Source organism: Pundamilia nyererei, unplaced genomic scaffold (genome assembly GCF_000239375.1).
Source record: "Pundamilia nyererei isolate P.nyererei 1_Seehausen unplaced genomic scaffold, PunNye1.0 scaffold00029, whole genome shotgun sequence".
Taxonomy (NCBI): Eukaryota; Metazoa; Chordata; class Actinopteri; order Cichliformes; family Cichlidae; genus Pundamilia; species Pundamilia nyererei.
The window spans coordinates 702,069-723,228 of NW_005187430.1; the positions used below are offsets into that span (position 1 = coordinate 702,069).

The window sequence follows — 21,160 nt, forward strand, 5'->3', positions numbered from 1 at the left end:
ACAGTGGAGAGCATATTTAATTACTTATTACATTTTTTTATAGATGTTCCTTCAAGATAAATCACAACCATGGATGAAAAATGTGAAAGGGGGAAAACACTTCCAGTAGGGAGCTGGTTGCCAATCTTTCCTTGATAACCAAAAACTATTTGAACCTGCTCCCAACTGTTAACAGATTGTGGTGCCAGTCATGGATTTGCATTCATTTTTTACAGTGTAGATTAGATTTTTTTTTTCATTCCTTTTCTTTCTCTGTTACTTTCTCTATGTTTGTCTTGTTTAACTTTGGATGCCATTTTTTCAGTGCATACATTTCCTCTATTACAATGTTGCTAACACCTGTTTTGCACTTCTTTGGCTTTTTGGGTTTTTTTTTTTTATCTTCAAAAGTTTGTGCACATATAGTATGCTAAGTACAGTGTTATAGTACACAATATATAATTTGTTATCACCATTAAAATTTATTGTTAAAGAGAAGCTAAAATTGTAGACAAAGAGAAAAATGTAAACATATTAATTAAAGCAAACACACACAAATGTAGACAAACGAAATGCAAATGTTCACACATACTACAGTTGATGGTGAAAGAAAGGCAGGAAATTAGGGAGAAGCAGCTGTCGGGCCATTAGCATAGCATCGTGTGAACACCTGAGTCCTGAGCTGGATGACAGCCAGAAAGACAAGCCTAATAAAGAATTCTCCAAAATGAGATAATCATTACACACATCTGGACATTTTTTAATTCATTTCAGGCAACCAGATTACACTAACAGTACATGCTGTTGTTGTTGAACATGGAGCTTGCTTTTTTTGCTGTTGTTCTTTTTAATAAGGCAAATGTGTGTGTGTGTGTGTGTGTGTGTGTGTGTGTGTGTGTGTGTGTGTGTGTGTGTGTGTGTGTGTGATAGATTATTTTGGAGACATAGTACAATACATATGTTTCCACAGGTACACTATGGGATGTCAGTTTCCCTGTGGGGCACACAAACATTTCCCCAAAGAGAGACTAAGTTACACAGTCTGAGTAAGAGAAGTTGGAAAAACTTAAGAACACATGTAGCTCTAGCTTATCGGCAGGTTAGAATAGCTTTCAGTTAAGATTACAGTTACAGCATGGTGACATCTAGGTTAGAAGAGAATGATTGATGCCAAGGCAGCTTTAATATGACATGAGTTATTGTTAATCTCTGGCTCTTTTCCACAGTGTGTCTTTTGTCCCATCTTCCTCCCCTCACCCCCACCATGCCGGTAGATGTCTGCCCCTCCCTGGTTCTGTCAGAGGTTTCTTCTTGTTAAAGGGGAGTTTTTCCTTCCCACTGTCACCAAGTGCTTGCTCAGAATTGGTTGTCTGATTGTTGGAGTTTCTTCTGTAGTATATAAATAAAGAGGGCATGTCCACACTAATATGTTTTTGTTTGAAATCGCATCTTTTTCTCTACGTCTTGGCCTTCCGTCCACACAGACGGCGTTTTCGGTCAAGGAAAATGCAGCTCATTGACAACGCTCTCCATAGTGGATACATTTGAAAACGCCGTTTTCGTGTCGCAGTGTGGACAGCAACCCCGGAGCCTTTTCGAAAACGATGACGCATTTTAGTCATGTGATGCAGTCATGAGACCAATTAAACTAAGATAGCGGAGGGCATTACACAGCAGTTGATTTGTTTGCTCTCAATTTTGACAGCCCTATTAAAGATTAATATCAGTCTGTACATGCTCCAGATAGCTTTTCTTCAAGTTCTTTAATTCTCACTCGCTTTTGCAACTTTGTACTTTTGTGTTACTCGCAGCAACAACTCCACTTCGTTCTTAGTCCATTTAAAACACTGTGCTTTTCCTCAAAGTTTTGCAGCGACGTTTCAAAGAGCCAGAAAGTAAATAAACAGCAGACAGAAATGAGGCAGGTCGAATCGTCTTGCGCTTCACGCATGCGCAGTACTGGAATGTAAACGTTTTCAGCTGTTTCAATGTGGACGCACAACTCTGTGACATTGACTAAAACGATAATGTGGAAGCGGAGTGTTTTCAGACGAAAACGCTGTTTTCAAATTTATCCGGGCTAGTGTGGACTTGGCTGCATTCGATTTGATTCTCCAACTCTGGTGTGATGGTAGAAGCACTGTGTTACATAAATTCTAGAAACATTTCATTATAGCATAAAGCTGATTAAAATTTGTGTTTATTTGTGGTAACCCTTCAATGTTTGGGCCATGAGCTTCTAGTTGGATGTGCTCAGAAAACAGCCAATGATCTTGTTCCTTACTTCATGACGTAAATATTGCCATCATATAATACAGAGTGACTGTTACATGGGACAAAATTCCCAGGGGTACAGTCATTTATCTGTCTGTCCTAAGCTCATTGTTACTGTGCTCACATGACTCTTAAGCTCCTTCACACTTATAATTTTATAATGATAAAAAACATGTTTTCTGGAACAATAACAGAAGACTTTAAGGCTGGAGAAAAACTAAAGCTACGAAGGAAACAAGTACAGAGCACGGATTCAGTTTATTTTTTGTACATCAGTGGTCTGACATGGGTACCCCTCCTTGCTTTTACCTGACAGTATGGCTTCCACCAAGTCACCCTCCTGGATCTGAGAAGCAGAGCGCAGTAGCTGCAGCACATTGTCTGATGTAGGATCATGACGGAATAGGAGGATCTTCTCGTACATCCCATAGAAGCCGCACTCTGGTAACTAACAGAGACAGAAAGGCATATTATCTCAGCAAAATCTGTATTTCAAAAAAAGTTATGTTAGTTGTAACTACGTCTTTTTCATAATTGCTAATATGGGGATTTGTTGATCGTATAACCATTCTTTATCATAGTTTTGAGTAACTTTGTACTCATTGCATATCTGCATTTGGTCTAGTATGTCCACTTTTTCTCTTTATAACAGTTTTCTGTTATTTTCTCCTTATGGTCATTTCATGTGGGTATTTTGTGTCTCTGTACGAGCTTTTTATCTGTGCACAATTGGTTTCTGCACAAAGCTGTGAATCAGGACAATGACATCAGTTGACTGCTCTGAAAATAAAAACATTTTACACACAGACTTTTAAAATAGCATGAGCCTGTCTTTCTACTGCAATCACGTCAAAGTAAATTCAAATTTGAGAGAGCTGATGAAAAGAGACAAAAAAATGAAGAGTAGTGACGCAGAGAAAGAGAAGAGCTTTGATCTTTATCAACAGATTAATAATAGACTGAGATTATCATCAGAAGGAGATGGACAGACCGATCTCACCAAATAAATTAACACAAATACAATGATGTTGTAAATTTGCAGAGACAGAACTCTATCAAAGATATTCATGTTCCTAATTGTGTTATGATGATATAATAACAAACAGCAGCCTGATAGTCCTCCTACTATCTGACAGTAAATTTGATTCAAATCTACTACTTTTAATTCAAACTGCTACATTTTTGACAGGCTTCCATTTCAGGAATACAAAATCTGTATTAAAGCTGCATATATTATGCTGCATATAAGTGCTATTCCCACTAACTGTACTGCTATCAACATCATCTATTACTGGAAAACAATGTTACTTTTATTTTGAAAGTTTAGTTTCTGCTAACTATCGTCTCTTTTACATATCATGTGACGTTGTGGTAGTGATGGATGGCATTCGGCTGTTTCCATTGTCAGATCAAACTCCAACTGCCTTAAAGTGCTATTCCCACTAACTGTACTGCTACCAGTTCTGCTGGAAACCATGCAGGCCATGAAATTGAAAAAATTAATAATAATAATAATTAATAATAAAATAAATAAAAAGGACCAAAGCAACGAGAGACTAGGGGCACAAATGTATGAGTAAGAGATGCAAAGTAACCACAGAGAAACACACAACAAAGTGGAATAGATATGAAACCCAACTCTAGAATCTGTAGCTGTTCTTTCTATTTCAGTCTTTGGTTCCTCTCTGGTGGGTGGGGGGCAATTCACAGGTCTGTGCCCAGGGACTATCTGTCTCATAATCACTGGATACAGAAGACGATAACACTGCAGGAGAAGTTTCAGATGTTTCACTTAAATCGCTAAAAGTGTTGGAGTTGCCAAAGTGCTAAAAGGTGTTAAAATCAGTAAGACTTCAAGCCTCGACTCTACATGGAGTTGTCACTTTAAAAACACAAACAGAAGATTAATTGCTCAAACTAGTCCCCACAAAGACAGGTGTATGTGAGCAAACGCACAAACGCAGCCGAGTGTAACCACAGGAAGTTAAAGGTGCAGTTCGCTGTTATGTTAAAGATCGATGAGGCACTGCTGAAAGGAGCAACACATTGACCAAGTGTAGAACACCACTGAGATTGTTATCGACCACAAAAACACACAAACACTCTTCCACGGTAGAAGAAGACACACACACCATAGCATACAATAGCATACATGAAAACAAAGATTTATATCAAACTTCTATTTTTTTTTTTTACATACGTCACTTCCATTGCTACATATATGTGGTCAGACCAAATCACATTTTTTTAAGATACCACAGCACTGAAATGTGATTGAAAGCATCCATTTTTTCCAGTTATGTGGTTAGGAAGTCATTGTTTTCTTTCTTTCTCCTCATAAATTATAAAATTATGAATTCAGCATATGTATAAGAATTACCCACGAGTGCCATACACCTTGTAGTATTCATTTTCTTCTACTCTTGGATCTGTCTGGTAGTCAGAAAACTGAATATTTGATGTACGACGTGGAAGTTTTATTGGAGTAACCTACAGTTAGTGTGTCACTGCAGCTACAGCTATTTTTCTGCCTTTTCTTTATGGCTCCTTCATGATCAGAAACTTGTCTGTGTGAGCAAATATCAGAGAAGGACAGACACTGTATATTTGTGTGTATTTTGTGCACTAGATTTTGAGTAGCAGTGACAGTAAGGATTTGGCAATGGTATGAACTCCTTATCCATATTTAAGTTTTGGGAGTGAAAATAAAGTCACACAGCGGCACTACTACCTTGGTAAGTAATGTTAGTTTTTATTTTTTCTAAATAAGCTCTAAAAATACTGGAAAGTTGTGTCTCCCTGATTTTACTCTGAAATTTCCACCTATGGTGGAGGCTATGGGAGTACAGAGAAGTTACTGTCATTCCCAGAAAAACACTCTGATATGGACATGGTCATGCGCTCAGGCGCTGCTGTTAACATGAGCCTCAGTCTATAGAGTGACTCAGAGTGTGTCAAAACAATATCGGCGCACCATTACAGCAGCAGCAGCGGTCAGAATGAATAAAGGTGGGGAGGATTCCCTGCATTCATATCATTTACACCAAATTATCCAGTTTTGATGAGCCACTGCCCTCAGTATCTTCTTCTTGGCCGAGTGTGTTATTCTTCTACAGCAGTCCATCTTTAGTGTCCCTTGTACCTGAATTACTGTTAACATTCTAGTCATTATTGTTTGACTTCTGCCATCAACAAGATATTTTGCCCACATTAGCATCACTCCTTGAAGCTGAAATGCAAGAATTAGCAGTTTCTGTCACCCTAAATGATGAATTTCAAGGACAGCAGTAGGAGAGAGAAGGGTGAGGAGAGGAAACAGAGAGGAAAGAAGTTGAAAATGAGGTACATAAGAGCAAGAACATAATAGAACAAAAAAGTGGAGACGCTTTATCATACTGCCCTGAACCTTCCTTTCGATCAGCACGCTTGCATCATTATGTGTGTGTGGTGTCACCATAGCAGCGGTGTCGCCGTTGTTGTCATGGCAACAGGAATTCAGGGCCGATTCCTTTCCATCTCCTCCAGCTCTCTTTATCCAATTCAGCTCAGTTCAAGACTTCCTGTGCTGAATATGTTGAACTACAGCATCGTGGATGCTGGAGCCTGACTGACCGTTCTCTTAACATCTTGTTGTCCAACAAATATCTCTAAAGCAAAATAAAATTTCTTAAATTAAGAACATGTGATAAAGGTCCTGATGTCACTTCCTCTATAATTTTCGCCATGAGCTTATTTTATTTCCCCAAATTTTTAAGGCATGTATTCTCATTTTTCTAATCTCTTTACTCCAGACCATTCCCTGAATCATTGTTCCAATTTTTAGTACTACTGATGTATTGGAGTTAAAGTACTCCTCACTATCAGATTCTGAAGTAGAAGTTAGTGTTTGTATATACTGAAAAATGCTAATTTGACAGTGAATGAAACTTAGCAGAAAAAATATATATTTATGAATGAAAAACTGACTTAATATTTTGGTTTTACATGATATGGGCTCACCACCTGCAGGAGGAATCATAAGGGTTGGGTGCAGTGTTTGGTTGCAGCCATTGAGGGTCAAACTTTGGCAATACGATCCCCAGCAGAGAAGGAAGGAGTCTTAGGTAGTGTGTGAGGTTAAGAGTTGGATTTACCTCAACACACAGCATGGGTTTTAGAACCAGTCTCCTAGAGGAGGGGCCGGACTTTGTTCGTGGCTCAAGAGTTGGCGATCGTGGCTCAAGAGTTGGGAGTTCGCCTTGTAATCGGAAGGTTGCCGGTTCGAGCCCCGGCTCGGACAGTCTCGGTCGTTGTGTCCTTGGGCAAGACACTTCACCCGTTGCCTACTGGTGGTGGTCAGAGGGCCCGGTGGCGCCAGTGTTCGGCAGCCTCGCCTCTGTCAGTGCGCCCCAGGGTGGCTGTGGCTACAATGTAGCTTGCCGTGATTGTGTGTGTGAATGGGTGGATGACTGGATATGTAAAGCGCTTTGGGGTCCTTAGGGACTAGGAAAGCGCTATATAAATACAGGCCATTTACCATAGTCTGAATTTTCCATCAGTGAAAATTCTTGACATTCTTGCTGGCGCCCGTGTAGTAATTGTCAAACCAGTAGGCAGACAACAGAAGTGAAGGTAGCCGTCAAGCTAAATGAGTCTTTGGTGTGGTACTCAACAAAAAGATATTCAACCAAGCAGTGTGCAGCTCTTACAGTAGCCGAATCACAAGCTCAAAAATAGTAGGGGTTCAGTGAGGCCATAGAACAAGACTTTCGGTCAATCTTGAAGCTTCCATCCATCCATTCTCTTTTACTTATCAAATTCAGAGTTGGTGGGGGCTGGAGCCTATCGCAGATGCCATAGGGTGAAAGGCAGGGTACACCCTGGACAGGTCGCTAGTCTGTCACAGGGCTATCTCCTCAGTTCTTCTGTAGCAGAGGCGGAGTCTGGAGATGAGGTGGGTGATTTGCCCATCACTGGAGGTGAGGTCACTGAAATCGTTAACTCCTTGGCAGAGATGGGCAGTAACGCGTTACTTGTAATGCGTTACTGTAATCTGATTACCTTTTTCAGGTAACGAGTAAAGTAAGGGATTACTATTGCAAAAACAGTAATTAGATTACTGTTACTTTCCCGTAGAAACGCTGCGTTACTGCGTTACTAAAAACCCCCCCCCCCTAAACTTCCAAGCAAGCACTGAGTGCGCTACGACGTAATGGGAAACTCACAGAGAAACTCGCGGATTCTTCCACTGACCGCTGCGGCACACCTGCACCAGGGTAAACCTCTGCCTATGCCACTCCTGCTTTACAGGTGAAAATAGAGCAATAGGACCGCTAGTCTTTGATGTTATTTATTTTCTGCTGTGTTTTACTTGCATCTATTTGAAAGAGTGAGTGTAAACACACATAAAAAAAATATATTTTATGTGCAGGAATGTGCAGAAAATAAGTTTAAATGTTAAAAAATTTTCTTCCAGTCAGAGAATGTTGCATATAATTTAATTTTTGCTTGATGCATAAAGTTAAAACTAATAAAACAAGTTTTAAAAAGAGACTTTTCCATTTGATTACATTTTGTATGATGGATTATGTAGAAAAAGTAGATTTGGCTGAAAGGTCTATTGCTTTATCACCTATTCAGGTTGTAAATCGTGTTTTTAAAAAGTAACTAAGTAACTAAGTAACTAAGTAATTAATTACTTTTTAAAATAAGTAATCAGTAAAGTAACGGGATTACCTTTTTGGGGGAGTAATCGGCAATTAGTTACTGATTACTTTTTTCAAGTAACTTGACCAACACTGCTCCTTGGTAGCAGAACCCCTTGGGTGGATAAGGCTCATTCTAAAGAGTTCATAAAGGTCCTGGATGTTTTAGGGTTTTCCTGGTTGATACCCCTTTGTGATATCACATGGAGATCTGGGGCAGTGCCTCTGGATTGGCAAACTCAGGTCATAGTTCCCATTTTTAAGAAGAGGGACTGGAGGGTGTGCTCTGCCAAACCACACTACTCAGCCTCAAGGTGTATGTCATAGTACTGGAAAGGAGAGTCCATCTCTTAGCTGAACGTTGAACTCAGGAAGAGCAATACAACTTTTATCCTGGCCGTCAAATGCTGATCCAGCTCAGTGTCCTCTCGAGTGTTTGTGGGCGTTTGCCCAACCAATCCGCATGTGTTTTGCGGACATATGACTGCATCTCTCAGGGGATCCTGTGAGAGATACTTCAGGACAATCAGATGTCTTGGTTGTTGTTACAATCCATTCAGTCCCTATACAACCCCATAGCTTGGTCCACATTGGCAGCAGTAACCCTGAATAACCCAACTGCATTCATAACTTTATAAACAAAGGCTGGATGTGTTTGAGGAACAAACACTACAGTGTGCCACCTGTTCTTTTTCAGCAACTGACATGTTTTTCACAGCCGTTGTAGGTTCAACTGTTTAAACAAAAAAGCAAAAATAAAACCAAACCAAAAAGTTTTATCAATCAATAGGCCAAAATTTGTCACAAATACTGAATGTAGTACTTTAGTAAGTTAGGTTCAGCTATGCCCCATAATAAGCTGGTTACCTATCCAGGATGTACCCCACCTTTTTCCCTATGACAGCAGAAAAAGGGCCCAGGACCCTCATGACTAAATTGGATAAGTGGTTAAAAAACAATAACTCATGGATCCGATCCATGGACTCATGGATAGATCTTTTTTTTAATGGAAACTGTGTGCATCTTGTCTAATCAATATATCAATATATAATGTCTACTTCAAAATAACAGTTATATATTTTAACTGAGGTCAGTTAACCCATCCATTCTCTTCAGTTTATCCTCATCAGGGTTATTGACATAAGCCCATAAGACAAGAGGCAGGGTATATCCTAAACAGGTAGCCAGTGTGACCCAGGGATAACACAGACAACCATTCACACTCACAATCACACCTATGGACAATGTAGAATCAACAATTACCTATCCCCACTTGGGAGGAAGTCAGAGTATGGGAAGAACATGCACACTCCACAGAGAAAGATCCCAGTCACACGGTGAAGTCAAACTCAGAACTTACTTGCTGTGAGGCAACAGTGCTAACCACCGTGCCTCTGTGCTGTAAAGATTTTATGATTAGGCAGATGGGCTTAAAAAGCCGTACCAGAAAGGGGCAAACCCTTTAGTCCAGCATGTACTTAATTAAATATAGAAATACGTATCTATTTTTATCTCAGCACAAGAAAAAAGCACAAGAATGATCAGTGACATTAATATCAACTGAATCCTGTTAGGTTAGCTAATTCTAAGGACCTGCTGTCACTGAGCCATCACTGATATTATTTAGTTATTTTATTTGTGATGGTGCTGCTAAGGAACACGGGGGTGTTAAAAGAGCCCATGGATGCTGTTACATTTGAACATAAACACAGCAATCCATCCTTATAACATAATGAGGACAAGAGTAGGCTGTCACTATAAAAACAGAATATGAAATAATCTTCAAATGTGCATGCACTTGTTTTACTTGTAGGAACTTGAATCCATATGTAGAACTCGACTTCAAAGTCAACCCAATGCAGAAAACTACATGTGTGGTATTTATAAAAATTAATGTTCCTGCAAAGGTGAGTAAAATCTACAATTAGCTCCTTGACAACACAACAAGACTGCTAAATGATTTAAAGTCTCAGTCTAAATGCATTATTATTTGTAAATTTTGTAAACAATTTAAAGTTAAAACTTCATAGCAAATAAGTATGAGACATCTAAATAGTCTAACGTGTAATTTGGTTGCTTACGTGCCTATAAATAATATGAATAATATATGTTAATCAGATTATGCACCACTGCATGATTTTCATTTAAAAAACAAAACAAAACAAAAAACAAAATATTTATTTTTTATAAAAGGGCATCAGACCAGACCCATGGCAGTGTGCATATGCACATTATCAGGTTAAACTTTGTCCAACAGCTTTTTAAAAAATTTCTACTTGATAGTGAAAATTAAATTTTACAAAACACAAGAATGATCGGTTACAAATGTGAAAAAACAATACATTTTTTAAAATAATGGAAGACAAAATGAGATGAAGAGAAGACGGAAGAATAAAGAGGCATGAATGGATAAATAAAAAGTAAGGAGATGAAAGAGAGCAAGAGCGAGGACAATGACATGGACAGAAAACACACATACATCTGTTCATCTTCTGTCTCATTCAAAGTGTGTGTGTCTCATAATGGCCCTCAGAAGGACACTTCACAGCTGCAATCATCATCAGTTGCCAGGCAACAAGGAGAAACCACTACCGACAGAAACACAGCACACTCGGCTTCATTATTATTGTTACAGAGTGGCAGAGGCGCGTGTGTGTGCGTGCATTGTGTGTGTGTGTGTGTGTGCATGTGTGTGTGTCTGTGGTATATGGTAAGAAAACCAATCCTTGGTGAAACCCAAAGTCTTTTCTGGCATGCTATATCATAATGTTCATAGAGCTGTTCATTACATTACCATTGACCACAGTGCATGGTATGTTTTTGAACAAGACTGAAAAAAACGTTCATACCAACATCACTTTTAAACTGTGCAGACTGTGGTGCTATGCTGATGCTAATATAACAACTTCCCACATAGCAAGTAGGTCTGGCCCGAATCTGGTATCAAGCTGGCACTGCTGGCTGACTTCTGGCATGATAAGACGTATGTCATCCAGATATGGGCCAGGCCTGGCATAGATGGCACTGTCTATGTGATGGCATGCCACATCTGGCTCGATTGTGGTTTGGGTTATGTGGCCCAGGCCCATAGAAAACAGCTCTGGCTGGGATCCGGCATCAAGCTGTAACCTCTGACTGACTAGTGTCATGGTAGAGTGTATGCCCAGATGTGGGCCAGGTCTGGCAATGATGCACTATTTATGTTCCTATTTTAGTTAGAAGACCCAAATGCCATGTTGCAATACTATACTGCTATGGTAGCCTACGTTTCAAATGCAGATTTGACAGGTTTGTGAGTGTACACTTTATCCAAAACCTAGTGACGGTTTACTCATCTTTGCCAGTGGGTGGCTGTAACTCAGGAGGTAGAGCAGGTCACCTACTGATCGGAAGGTTAGTGGTTTGATCCCTGGCTTCTCCAGTCTGCATGTCGTGAGTGTGAATGTAGTTAGGAGGCACTCAGTTAAGAGAAAGTGTGTGGTTGGGTGAATGTGGTATGTTGTATAGAGCACTTTGAGTAATCTGGGAGACTCGAAAAATGCTATATAAGAATCAGTCCATTCACTGTCTGAACAGAGTTTCGTCATGTTACTTTTCCACTATTACGCACGTTGTTATTACATGGCTTAATTAAGGTACACATTAGGCTGACATTTAGGGCCAGAGCTGAAACTGCTCTGGGCCAGCACAGGGCCAGCAGTGTGTCTGCAACTGGCCTTGTGTGGGCCACCTTTCGCAAACCAGATCTGGGCCCCCAAAGGGCCCTCATTCTTTGTGGTATGTGGGCCATGTGTAAGCACATTGTGTGCCAGATCCGGACCATACCAATTTTGCTATGTGGGTTATGTCATCAACAGACTTTCCAATTTAGGAATGTTTCATCTTAGCCGTCACACTCAGGTGTCACATTTGGTACCTTCCAATATATTGGGATGATATGCCACATTTTTGCAGGGGACAGATTGTCTTTCAATCTGGCTTTTATCTAGTGGAAGTCAACTACTGGTTAATCCGCCTTTTGCTACCAGTGCTTTGGACAGTGAAGAAATTTGCCAGAAACAAAAAGCCACAAACTACACAGATTTTGTATAGTTGAGACTATACAGTATAGCTGATACACATAAAAGCATGGCATTGTTAAAATTGTCAAATGTGACTAAAAAGAAATGTGCAAATCCATAGCTGCATCCCTACTGAAATCCAAAGCTGATGAAAAGACTGAAATACCATTTTGGAGTAGTTTGACAATTTTTGTGAAAAAAGAAGAAATTATGATAACATAATAAAGCTGAGAAGGTAAGAATGTCCCATATGACTAAAAGAAATGCCTTATACTATTATTATTATCTATTATATTATTATTTATATATCTTGGTGAGACATTTGGGACAGACGTGTTCAAATAAAACACATTTTTCATCTACATGTTCAATGCCAGAATGATGAACTGTATATATTGCGTGTTTTTACTTGTATCATGTAAGAGGAAGGGTGTTTGTATCAATTAATGTAGCTGATCAACCTTCAGAGTCTAGAACATGTAGAATAGCATTCTTCTTACTCGCTGAATAGAGCAAAATGTAGTTGCTAGTTTAGTTTTGGTGATTTATATCATCAAACCAAGCAGCAACAACCGGGACAGAACATTAAAGCCGATGCAGAAGTGACAAAAAACAAATCCACTTCTTTTTGTTAATTACACACTTTTCAGCCAAGAAATAAAATGCTGGCAGCTTTGATCACTATAGCTATAACTCCAAATCCAAACCAGTTAGGATGCTGTATAAAATCCCACATAGCAAAATTGGCATGGCCCAGACCTGGCCCACACAATGTGCTTACACATGGCCCACATACCGCAAAGAATAAGGGCCCTTTGGTGGCCCAGATCTGGTTTACCAGAGGTGGCCTACACATGGGCCAGCACAAGGCCAGTTGCAGACACACTGGTGGTCCTGTGCCGGCCCATGTGTGGACTACCTCTGGCAGACCCTGATTTGGGCCACCAAAGGGCCGTCATTCTTTGCGGTATGTGGGCCATGTGAAAGTTGTGTGCAGACACACTGTTGGCCCTGTGCTGGCCCAGATGTCAGCCTAATGTGTACCTTAATCAAGCCATGTAATAACAATGTACCGGAACATAACAGTGCAAAAGTAACATGACAAAACACTGTTCAGACAGTGAATGGACTGATTCTTTTATAGCGCTTTTCTGCTCTCTTGGATTACTCAACGTGCTCTATACAACATGCCACATTCACCCAATCTCTCTAAACTGAGTGCTTCCTAACTACATTCATACACATGCAGACTGGAGGAGCCAGGGATCAAACCACTAACCTTCCGATCAGTAGGTGACCTGCTCTACCTCCTGAGTTACAGCCACCCACTGGCAGAGATGGGTAAACCGTCACTAGGTTTTGGATAAAGTGTACACTCACAAACCTGTCAAATCTGCATTTGAAACATTGGCTACCATAGCTGTATAGTATTGCAACATGGCATTTGGGTCTTCTAACCCGATCCTAGTTCTAGCAACATTCTCTTTCCCTTTCTGAACTCATCTGAATAAGCGCTTGCAGACAAATCAGATCTTCACTGTCAATTATTACGGAATTTTTACTATTTAACATAGCCAGAACATATAATGTAATGTAATTGTAAGGCATAAGTACATTCTAAGACACCTGGAAGGTAACATCAACTACACTCCAAAACTATGGCAAAATGCAACCTAACTTTTCTTACACATCTTAAGCATCTTAAACATTTTGTTGGTCAGTTGAAATAAACTGAGTGCTTAAAAACACGCATTCAACAAGCTTAAAAATAGAGAAAAGCAATCGTTTGACCTGAGTCACCACAAATATTATTTACTCTAACATCAACCTAAGACATAAAAAGACCATTATTGTATTCCCACTTTAACATTATTCCTGGTAAATACTGAATTGATAAAGTGACTCTGCTGCTGAAATGATGAAATGCACTATAGAAATAAAACACAAAATTCAACTGGTTCCTCTATCACAAGTCATATTTTTATCACAACAGAATGTCATTGTGCATGGCATATTACTCTCATATTATGGACGTTTATTACTAATGATCAGAGTGTTGGGGTCTCACTGGTAAAAGTAAGTCTATTACTGTCACATTACTTCCACAGTACTCCATAAAATGACCTGCAACCCATTGTCACATAATTAATAATGAGGACATATTTATGATCTTTCTTTTAGTTTTTGTTATCTATGAACACAAAACTGACAACAAAATGCACAGTTAAAAATCATCCCACAGTGATTCTACTGGTAGAAATGGAGGCTACAATGCTGCAAGCCTGACTGCTCATCACTGTGTTTATTACTCGAATTTGCCTTAGTTCCTGGCTGCTGGGGCCAGCATACATTCAGCTATAACATCCCTGTAGGTTTTTCACTAGCTTTTTGTTAGCATGCTATCTGTGCAGATGTTTGCAAAGAATTGTGTTAGGAACACAATGCAATTGTTTTTGTCCTAGAGGCAGTTTGCACTTTACCATTGCAGTCTTGTTCTTTTGTGCAATAAAAATAAAAGTACTGTCTGTATCTCTACTCCCCAAAAACTGTAGCTCAGCTCATACAACCCAGTGCACAGGAAGAAAAAACTTTGTAACTTTCTGTCAACAGTTACAATTTTTTTGTCAACAGTTACAATTAACTGTAATGTAATTACTTAACTTCGTGCTGCATTACTGAAAAAATGTGATGTGATTACAATACACAACACTTTGGAATGCACTACACGCACAACAGCTAAGGGGCCACTGGTATATATTACCCAGTCCCATTTATAAAATTAAAATTAAGATAAAATAATAGACATTAATTGCAATTATATTGATACTGAAGGGCTTGATGTTTTACATTGTAGCTTTTGGAGTGGACATTGGTTTGATTAGGTGTTGGAGAAAGAGAAAAAGTAATTTGCAACAACATTATTGTTATTTGTGGAAATAAGAGAATAAAAACACGCCTGCATTCATAAACTCCTCTGAGATTTCTCTCTGCTTGCCTATGTGAGAAATAGGACATCTATCACATTCATAAGGACATCGACACTGTCTGTGTGTGTGTCAGCGTGGTTTAATTATGAGTGCTCGGTAACAGCTTTGCAGTTCAATTCAGTTCATAAAGCAAAAGCCAGAAAAACAGAAAAACCCCTGCAGAGCGAGTGAACAAAGGCAGAATTAATCATGTTTCCAATGAGAAACAAGCCTCAGAGTGAGTCACCAACTGACTAACACTCCTTTCCAGACTCACATACTGTAGGCTTTACACATAGAGCGAAAAACTGCTAAACACACTGCATGCCATCAGAGAAATGTTGTGTGTTCATGTGTTAGTCTGTTCAGCAGCAAAGGCTTGCTGCTGCACCTCAAATCTCCTGCTGCATGTAACAAATAAAAAACACTTTATCAAAAGTCTAAAAATGCAGCCATGTTTGCGAGGATGGATACATTCGAATGCCTTATTTGAGCATCTAATACATTGTAAATACAGCTATTTTAAAACAAACAATTCATGAAACTGTTTGTCAACAATAAATCTTTTTTAACAGCAATTAACTTAAACAAATTACCCTCGGTGATATACTAAATTCTTTTGTGCCAAATTTTGTTTCATCTGCTGGTGAAAGAATCGAATGGAAACCACCATCCTTATTATTGTTGACGTATATAACAAAGCTTAATATAAGCTTTGTCACAACTAGTCAGCATTCCTGAGGTAAAGTTGCTGTACTGGAAACAAACCTGTATAGTGTATAAAAACTGATTTGTAAAGGTGTGGAAAGTGACATAGCAACAGTATTCCCCTTTCTACTATTCTAAGCCTATGTGTTAGTTCAGTATTAAGCTCTGCAATCATCTGCCCACTTCCCTAGGTGTTCAGCTTCTTTACATCACTACCGCTCTCCCACACTGTCAAACTCAACACTGGCATCGTTGTTCCAGTCCAATCATCTTCTTCCTCGACTGAGCCAATCAGACTCACTTCTGTGTGGTTTAAATCACAAACCACTTCTGTCATTCTGCCTTTCATACATGCAGAGGTGTTTATGATGTTTCTTTTGTCATGCTATCACATTTTTAATCATGTGTCCCCCTCTTAGTGACATCCTCGAACCTATTCCTGATCAAGATCAGCCAGAGCCATTTGAATCCTCATCTGTGTGAAATTCTAGTAGAGGGAGCTCCTGTATTGTGTCCCATCAGAAGTACTCTTCTCTGCATCTTCTTGCCCGATCATAGTGCATGAGAAAATATGAGAGCTTGCTGTTGCATTAGACATGACTCAGTCTGGACTGCAAGTCAGTCCACCTCCTCAACAAACCCCCATTCCTGCTGTTTCTGCTCCTTCTAAAACAATTACGTGCAAGCAAAATAGAACCAGGAAGTCTGCTGCATCACCTCCCCTTCCACAGGAAAAGCATCAAATTCCGTGAAGCTCGGATCCTTGGCCATCTACCAGCAACACGGATGTGACGCAGTTATGCCTTTTCTAAATGCCGTCGACTTTCACCTTCAAGTGATGGAGAACCCAAACTGCGTACACTCACCTTTGATCTCTTCCACTCAGCCAGCTTTGCTCCTTGGGCTCAGTGGCATCCTTCTGGAATTCAAAATGTTACTTTGCTGTTATTTTAATGTTCAGGTGTAAAAGACGTCATTTTCAACCTAGTCTTTGAAACTCTCTGATGGATTGTGTTGAATAAAGTTAAGCTTCCAGCTGTGTGTCACCTCTTGGATGATTTCTTCTCATTGATCCTCAGTTCAAGAATTCCAGCTTCTATTCTCAAATTAAAATCCCCATTTCATCATTTAGAGATTGCCTTTTCAATATTCAGTCTTTTGGTATTTGCTTGATTCAGTCTCATTAGGTAAGGGTTGTGGCTCAGATTTAAGGTTCTGGTCTATGCTGCTGAATAACTGGTACAGAGTAAGTTTTTTTATGATGACATAGTATTTTTTTCTGACTCTCTCAAGCCCTTCACAGTTGCACCATCATCTATAAGTTTTGAAGGTATTCTCAAAGGGTAAAACTGAGTTCTCAGTTTCAAAAAGTTATTTTACAAAAAGTGCAAAAACAGTGAGGTGAAACACCTGCATATGAACATTACTTTTATTTTTACATCCAGGACGGAAACAATTGCATTATGCTGCTAACATAACTTTGGCTCTTTGCAAGCATAAACAACATGCTACTGTATTGTTAAACTAGCCAAGAGCAATGTTGAAGCTGAGTGAAAGCCAACTCAGCAGCCAGACCCTGAACTTCTACAGGAAAAAAAGAAAGAACAAGAAGTGATGAGCAGTCAGACTGCTGCCTCCATTTCTACCTGTTCTTGTTTCTAATATAGAAGCACCATGGCGATTGTTTTAAAGTATCTTTGTGCTGGTTTTCATGTTTGCTTTGTTCTGTTGGTTTTGTTTTCATACCTAAATACTAAGAGAAAAATCATGTATGTGTGTCCTTGTTAGGCTAGAGATATGTGCTGATATGTGGCACTGTAGACTGTGTTTAATTGTAATTATGAGACAATGTGTTTTAGTTCATTTCAATGTAACCAGTAGTGTAACAACTTTCTCCTGGAATTAATTAATATTTTGAATTACTTTTAAGAAAACTGTTCTGTGTCAACACGTTTTCATCCCAACACATAACATGCAGACACTATGTGACAAATCATCAGCATGTTGCGCGTTCTGAGGCATGAGAGCAGGTTGGAATAAATCTATAAATTTAAGATTATGGTTAGGGTTGCAATAGAAAGCTGGCAAGAGAATAAAAAGGAAGCAAATAGAAAGCCACGAAGCAGCTTTCTATTCACTTCAATTAGGAATCTGGAGCGTTTAATAAGGACACGGAGGGGTAGCTTTCGCGTTACTATGACACGCCTTGGGCCGCGACAAATCGTCGGTATGTTACGCGTCGGGAATGTGAATGCTCTGTCTGTGTAATGTGTAACACATTACTTTGTTGAATGATGAGCCCAACACTGATCACAACAAAGATGAGAAATACCTCCAGCATGCACAAACATTTGACTACACAGCACGCAATTAATCTGCATGATTGTAATGCCTTTGAGATGCTGCTTAGCGATGGTGGTGAGTCTAAAAGCCAAAGAGAACCTAATGAGAATCAGTAAAAGAATTAAATCAATAAGTGATATCCATAACGGAATCGGAATTGGTAAATTCTTATTAATGCCCTTCCCTGCTCATCTCACTCACTTTTTAATCCTTTTTCTTGATGCAGGATTGATGAGTAAATGTTTCCCTTGGTCTACCCTTGGGCATGACTCTCTCTGCCTTCTACACCTGTTCTAAATTTCCTTATCATCCAGGAAGGACAACAGATTGTTACACCACCCACAGTCTCACTCTGTGGATGTGATTTCTGACTTACCTGTATTCCCAGTGAGTTCCACTCAAGCCTCCAACCCCACTGACCTGCCTTCCCACTCTCCACCACCACTTGTCTCTTCTTGCTGGATACTTGCCTGTAACGTATAACCTCCTCAATGATTCATGTCCGGATAATCCACAAGTAAGGCAATTCCATTGCTTCACAAGATTCTTCCGATATTAAGATTGGCCAGAAATAACACTCTCTTTCCTCTTGTACAGATTATCCACTTGTTTTCTGATAACCAGTATCCCTTTCTGAACTACTCTCCAGTTCCCAGAACTATCCAACAACTTGTTCAATAATCCTTTTAAATCTGACACATGTGAGATAAATCTCTCTTTGGAGTCTGACCTGTAGTTCTGAAAGCTGGCACCACTGTGCCAAGAATAGCAATGCATTTTATTTAAGAAATGGATGTCTTCCCACTATTGATGGCTGACTACTCATTATTGATGACTTCCTAATTTGCAAAGTAATACAGTGGCTGGTTTGTACCCAGTTGCGGGTCAATTTGATTAATATATGTCTGACACCCCCAATTAAAAAATAAACTAAAACAAACAATAACCTACAACATTAACCTTCAAATGTTTTTGTTTGTTTGTTTTATTGAAGGAAGAAAACCAAACCAGAAAGTGTTTAAAAATTCAAGAAAAAAATTATGATCTGTAGATCATATTCGTTTTAAATACTGTAGTGCAGTGTCCACTTCCCTTTTTAAAAAAAAAACTAAAATATATACTGGGTCAGAGAGGACTGTGACATCATCTGTGAGGTCACGAAACCCCCAAATAAGAAACCCACTGAAAAATCCAAACTCCTTATTGCACTTCCTTTGGTCCTCAACAAAACACTTGGCAAGTTTAAAGTAGATCAGAGAGACAAAAAGCGTGAAATGAAATTATCTGTGTTTATGGTCTATATTTAATGAATTTTAAACCCGTGAAAGATTTATGTCACCAATGTAACTTCTTTACATTATGATTTCTCTGTCAGGACTTAGAGGATTTTAGAACTTGATTTTAGAACTTGGTTTAAACTCTTTAGTTACCTTTTGGTCCACGATGGAGCACGCCACCTCCCGGACCTGACTGAGGCTGAACTCCGCGGCATCCAGCAGCACGGGCTCCCGGCTCAGACCGATCTGGATGTGGAAGGAGATCACACCACCACCTCCTCCTCCTCCTCCTACACCACCACCACCCCCTCCCCCGGCGCCGGTGTTGGTGTTGTTTGTGCCCCCTGAGAACGGGAGAGGGCTGGGCGCACGGATCAGCGGAGGCGCACTCATATGAGCCTTTTCACCACCGGTTTCTAACTCTGCCAAGAAACAATTAGGAGTCACGACGACGTGAAACGACCGCACGGGTGAATGAATAGGGAAATTAGCGACACGTCCAGGTGGAGCAGCCAGAGCAGGGATTTACACCGTGGAGAGGTGCGAGAGGCTCGGACGCACGGAACTCCCCAAAGCGTCAGAAAAGTGCAAGAGGATAAAAAGAGTTTCCGACAAAAAAGACGACTGATTAACTAAAATAAAACTAACTGAAAAAAGAAAGGGAGCCGCGAGAAGACAAACAGCGCGGGTGTGAACACAGAGGCAATTAGAAGAGCCATAATGACTACATGACTGGACCAGAGAGCAGCGTGGAAACCGGTGATGCGGGTGACAGAGCCATGGACGTCAACAGTGGCTGGAGAGGAGGAGGAGGGGAGTAAAGGAAAGGAGAGGAGAGAGGGAAATGTCCTGGACTGAGGGATGGTGGATGAATGATGGATGAATGGAGAGGTTTAGACTTCAGAAGCTGATGAGACTGTGCGTTCTGTTCACTTATGTAAATCCAGATATTTGCAGATTTTCAAAATCCCAAATTCTGTCTCTAGTCCGTCTATCCTCTCTTCATCTACTGTCCCAGTAATTATTACTGTATTCAACTACTAATTTCTTAACAATATATGCAGTTATGGTTGAGAAATTGATTTTTGGATATACTAATCTAAAACTAGTGAAATATTACCTCTTGAGTTTGTCTTTTGCTGACAAGGCATTTGTTACCCTAATATGGATATATGGGGTGGGGAGTGGGGGGTTAGGGTGACTTTAGTAAAGTGCAGAGGAGGCAAAACACAGGTTGAAACTCTCCTCACTGGTTTGATTCGGGTAAGTGTCGGGCAGTCAGGTTACTGTCTGGGCTTGCCATTTTGCCGTAGACCCATTAATTCCCAGTAATGTTGAGATGGCTTTTTACGATTAGATTAATTATGTAGGATGTTTAATGTGGTTGCAAACGTGGGTCAAGCAGTTAACTCAGGAGCAGATTCATTTTTTAAAGGTAATTTTGCTTTCTTCTTGTATGCAGCCTCTTTTTTGGTTTGCAGTGCAGAAAAGCATAGACTGTACCAGAAATGGAATTTGTAATAAAGTTAATCTGTTTTCATGTAACATAATTTTGTCTGTGATTTTCTTTAATCAAGACAGAGATTATAGCCACTGGAAACAATTTAATTTTGTCCACCTAAATCTAATGGATTGCAGTCTCTGCAGACAGAAGGGAATAAATAGAATACAATTAAAAAATAGACTTGGTGAAGAACAAAGTAAGGATGCATTCATTTTCTTTGTATTATCGTGGGGTCTTTACCTTACAATATAAAGTGTGATGGTTAGTGTGATTTCATGCTATATAAATAAGACTGAATTTAAATGACTAAAAGCCCTGTGACGGACTGGCGACCTGTCCAGGGTGTACCCTTCTCTCGCCTTAA

The 21,160-nt window shown here is 39.7% G+C and overlaps 1 protein-coding gene across 1 annotated transcript in view; it reads right to left on the bottom strand.

The window, feature by feature from the left end:
• The window catches only part of prkd1 (protein kinase D1), a 68,055-nt gene extending 47,731 nt beyond the window's left edge, over positions 1-20,324 (bottom strand). The window contains exons 1-2 of the mRNA XM_005728694.1: positions 19,446-20,324; positions 2,563-2,701 (exon numbers count right to left, since the gene is read on the bottom strand). Coding sequence (XP_005728751.1) covers positions 2,563-2,701; positions 19,446-19,685 — 379 coding nt within the window. The 5' untranslated portion in view covers positions 19,686-20,324. The remainder of the gene's footprint in view (positions 1-2,562; positions 2,702-19,445) is intronic.
• Between the last annotated feature and the right edge of the window lie 836 nt (positions 20,325-21,160).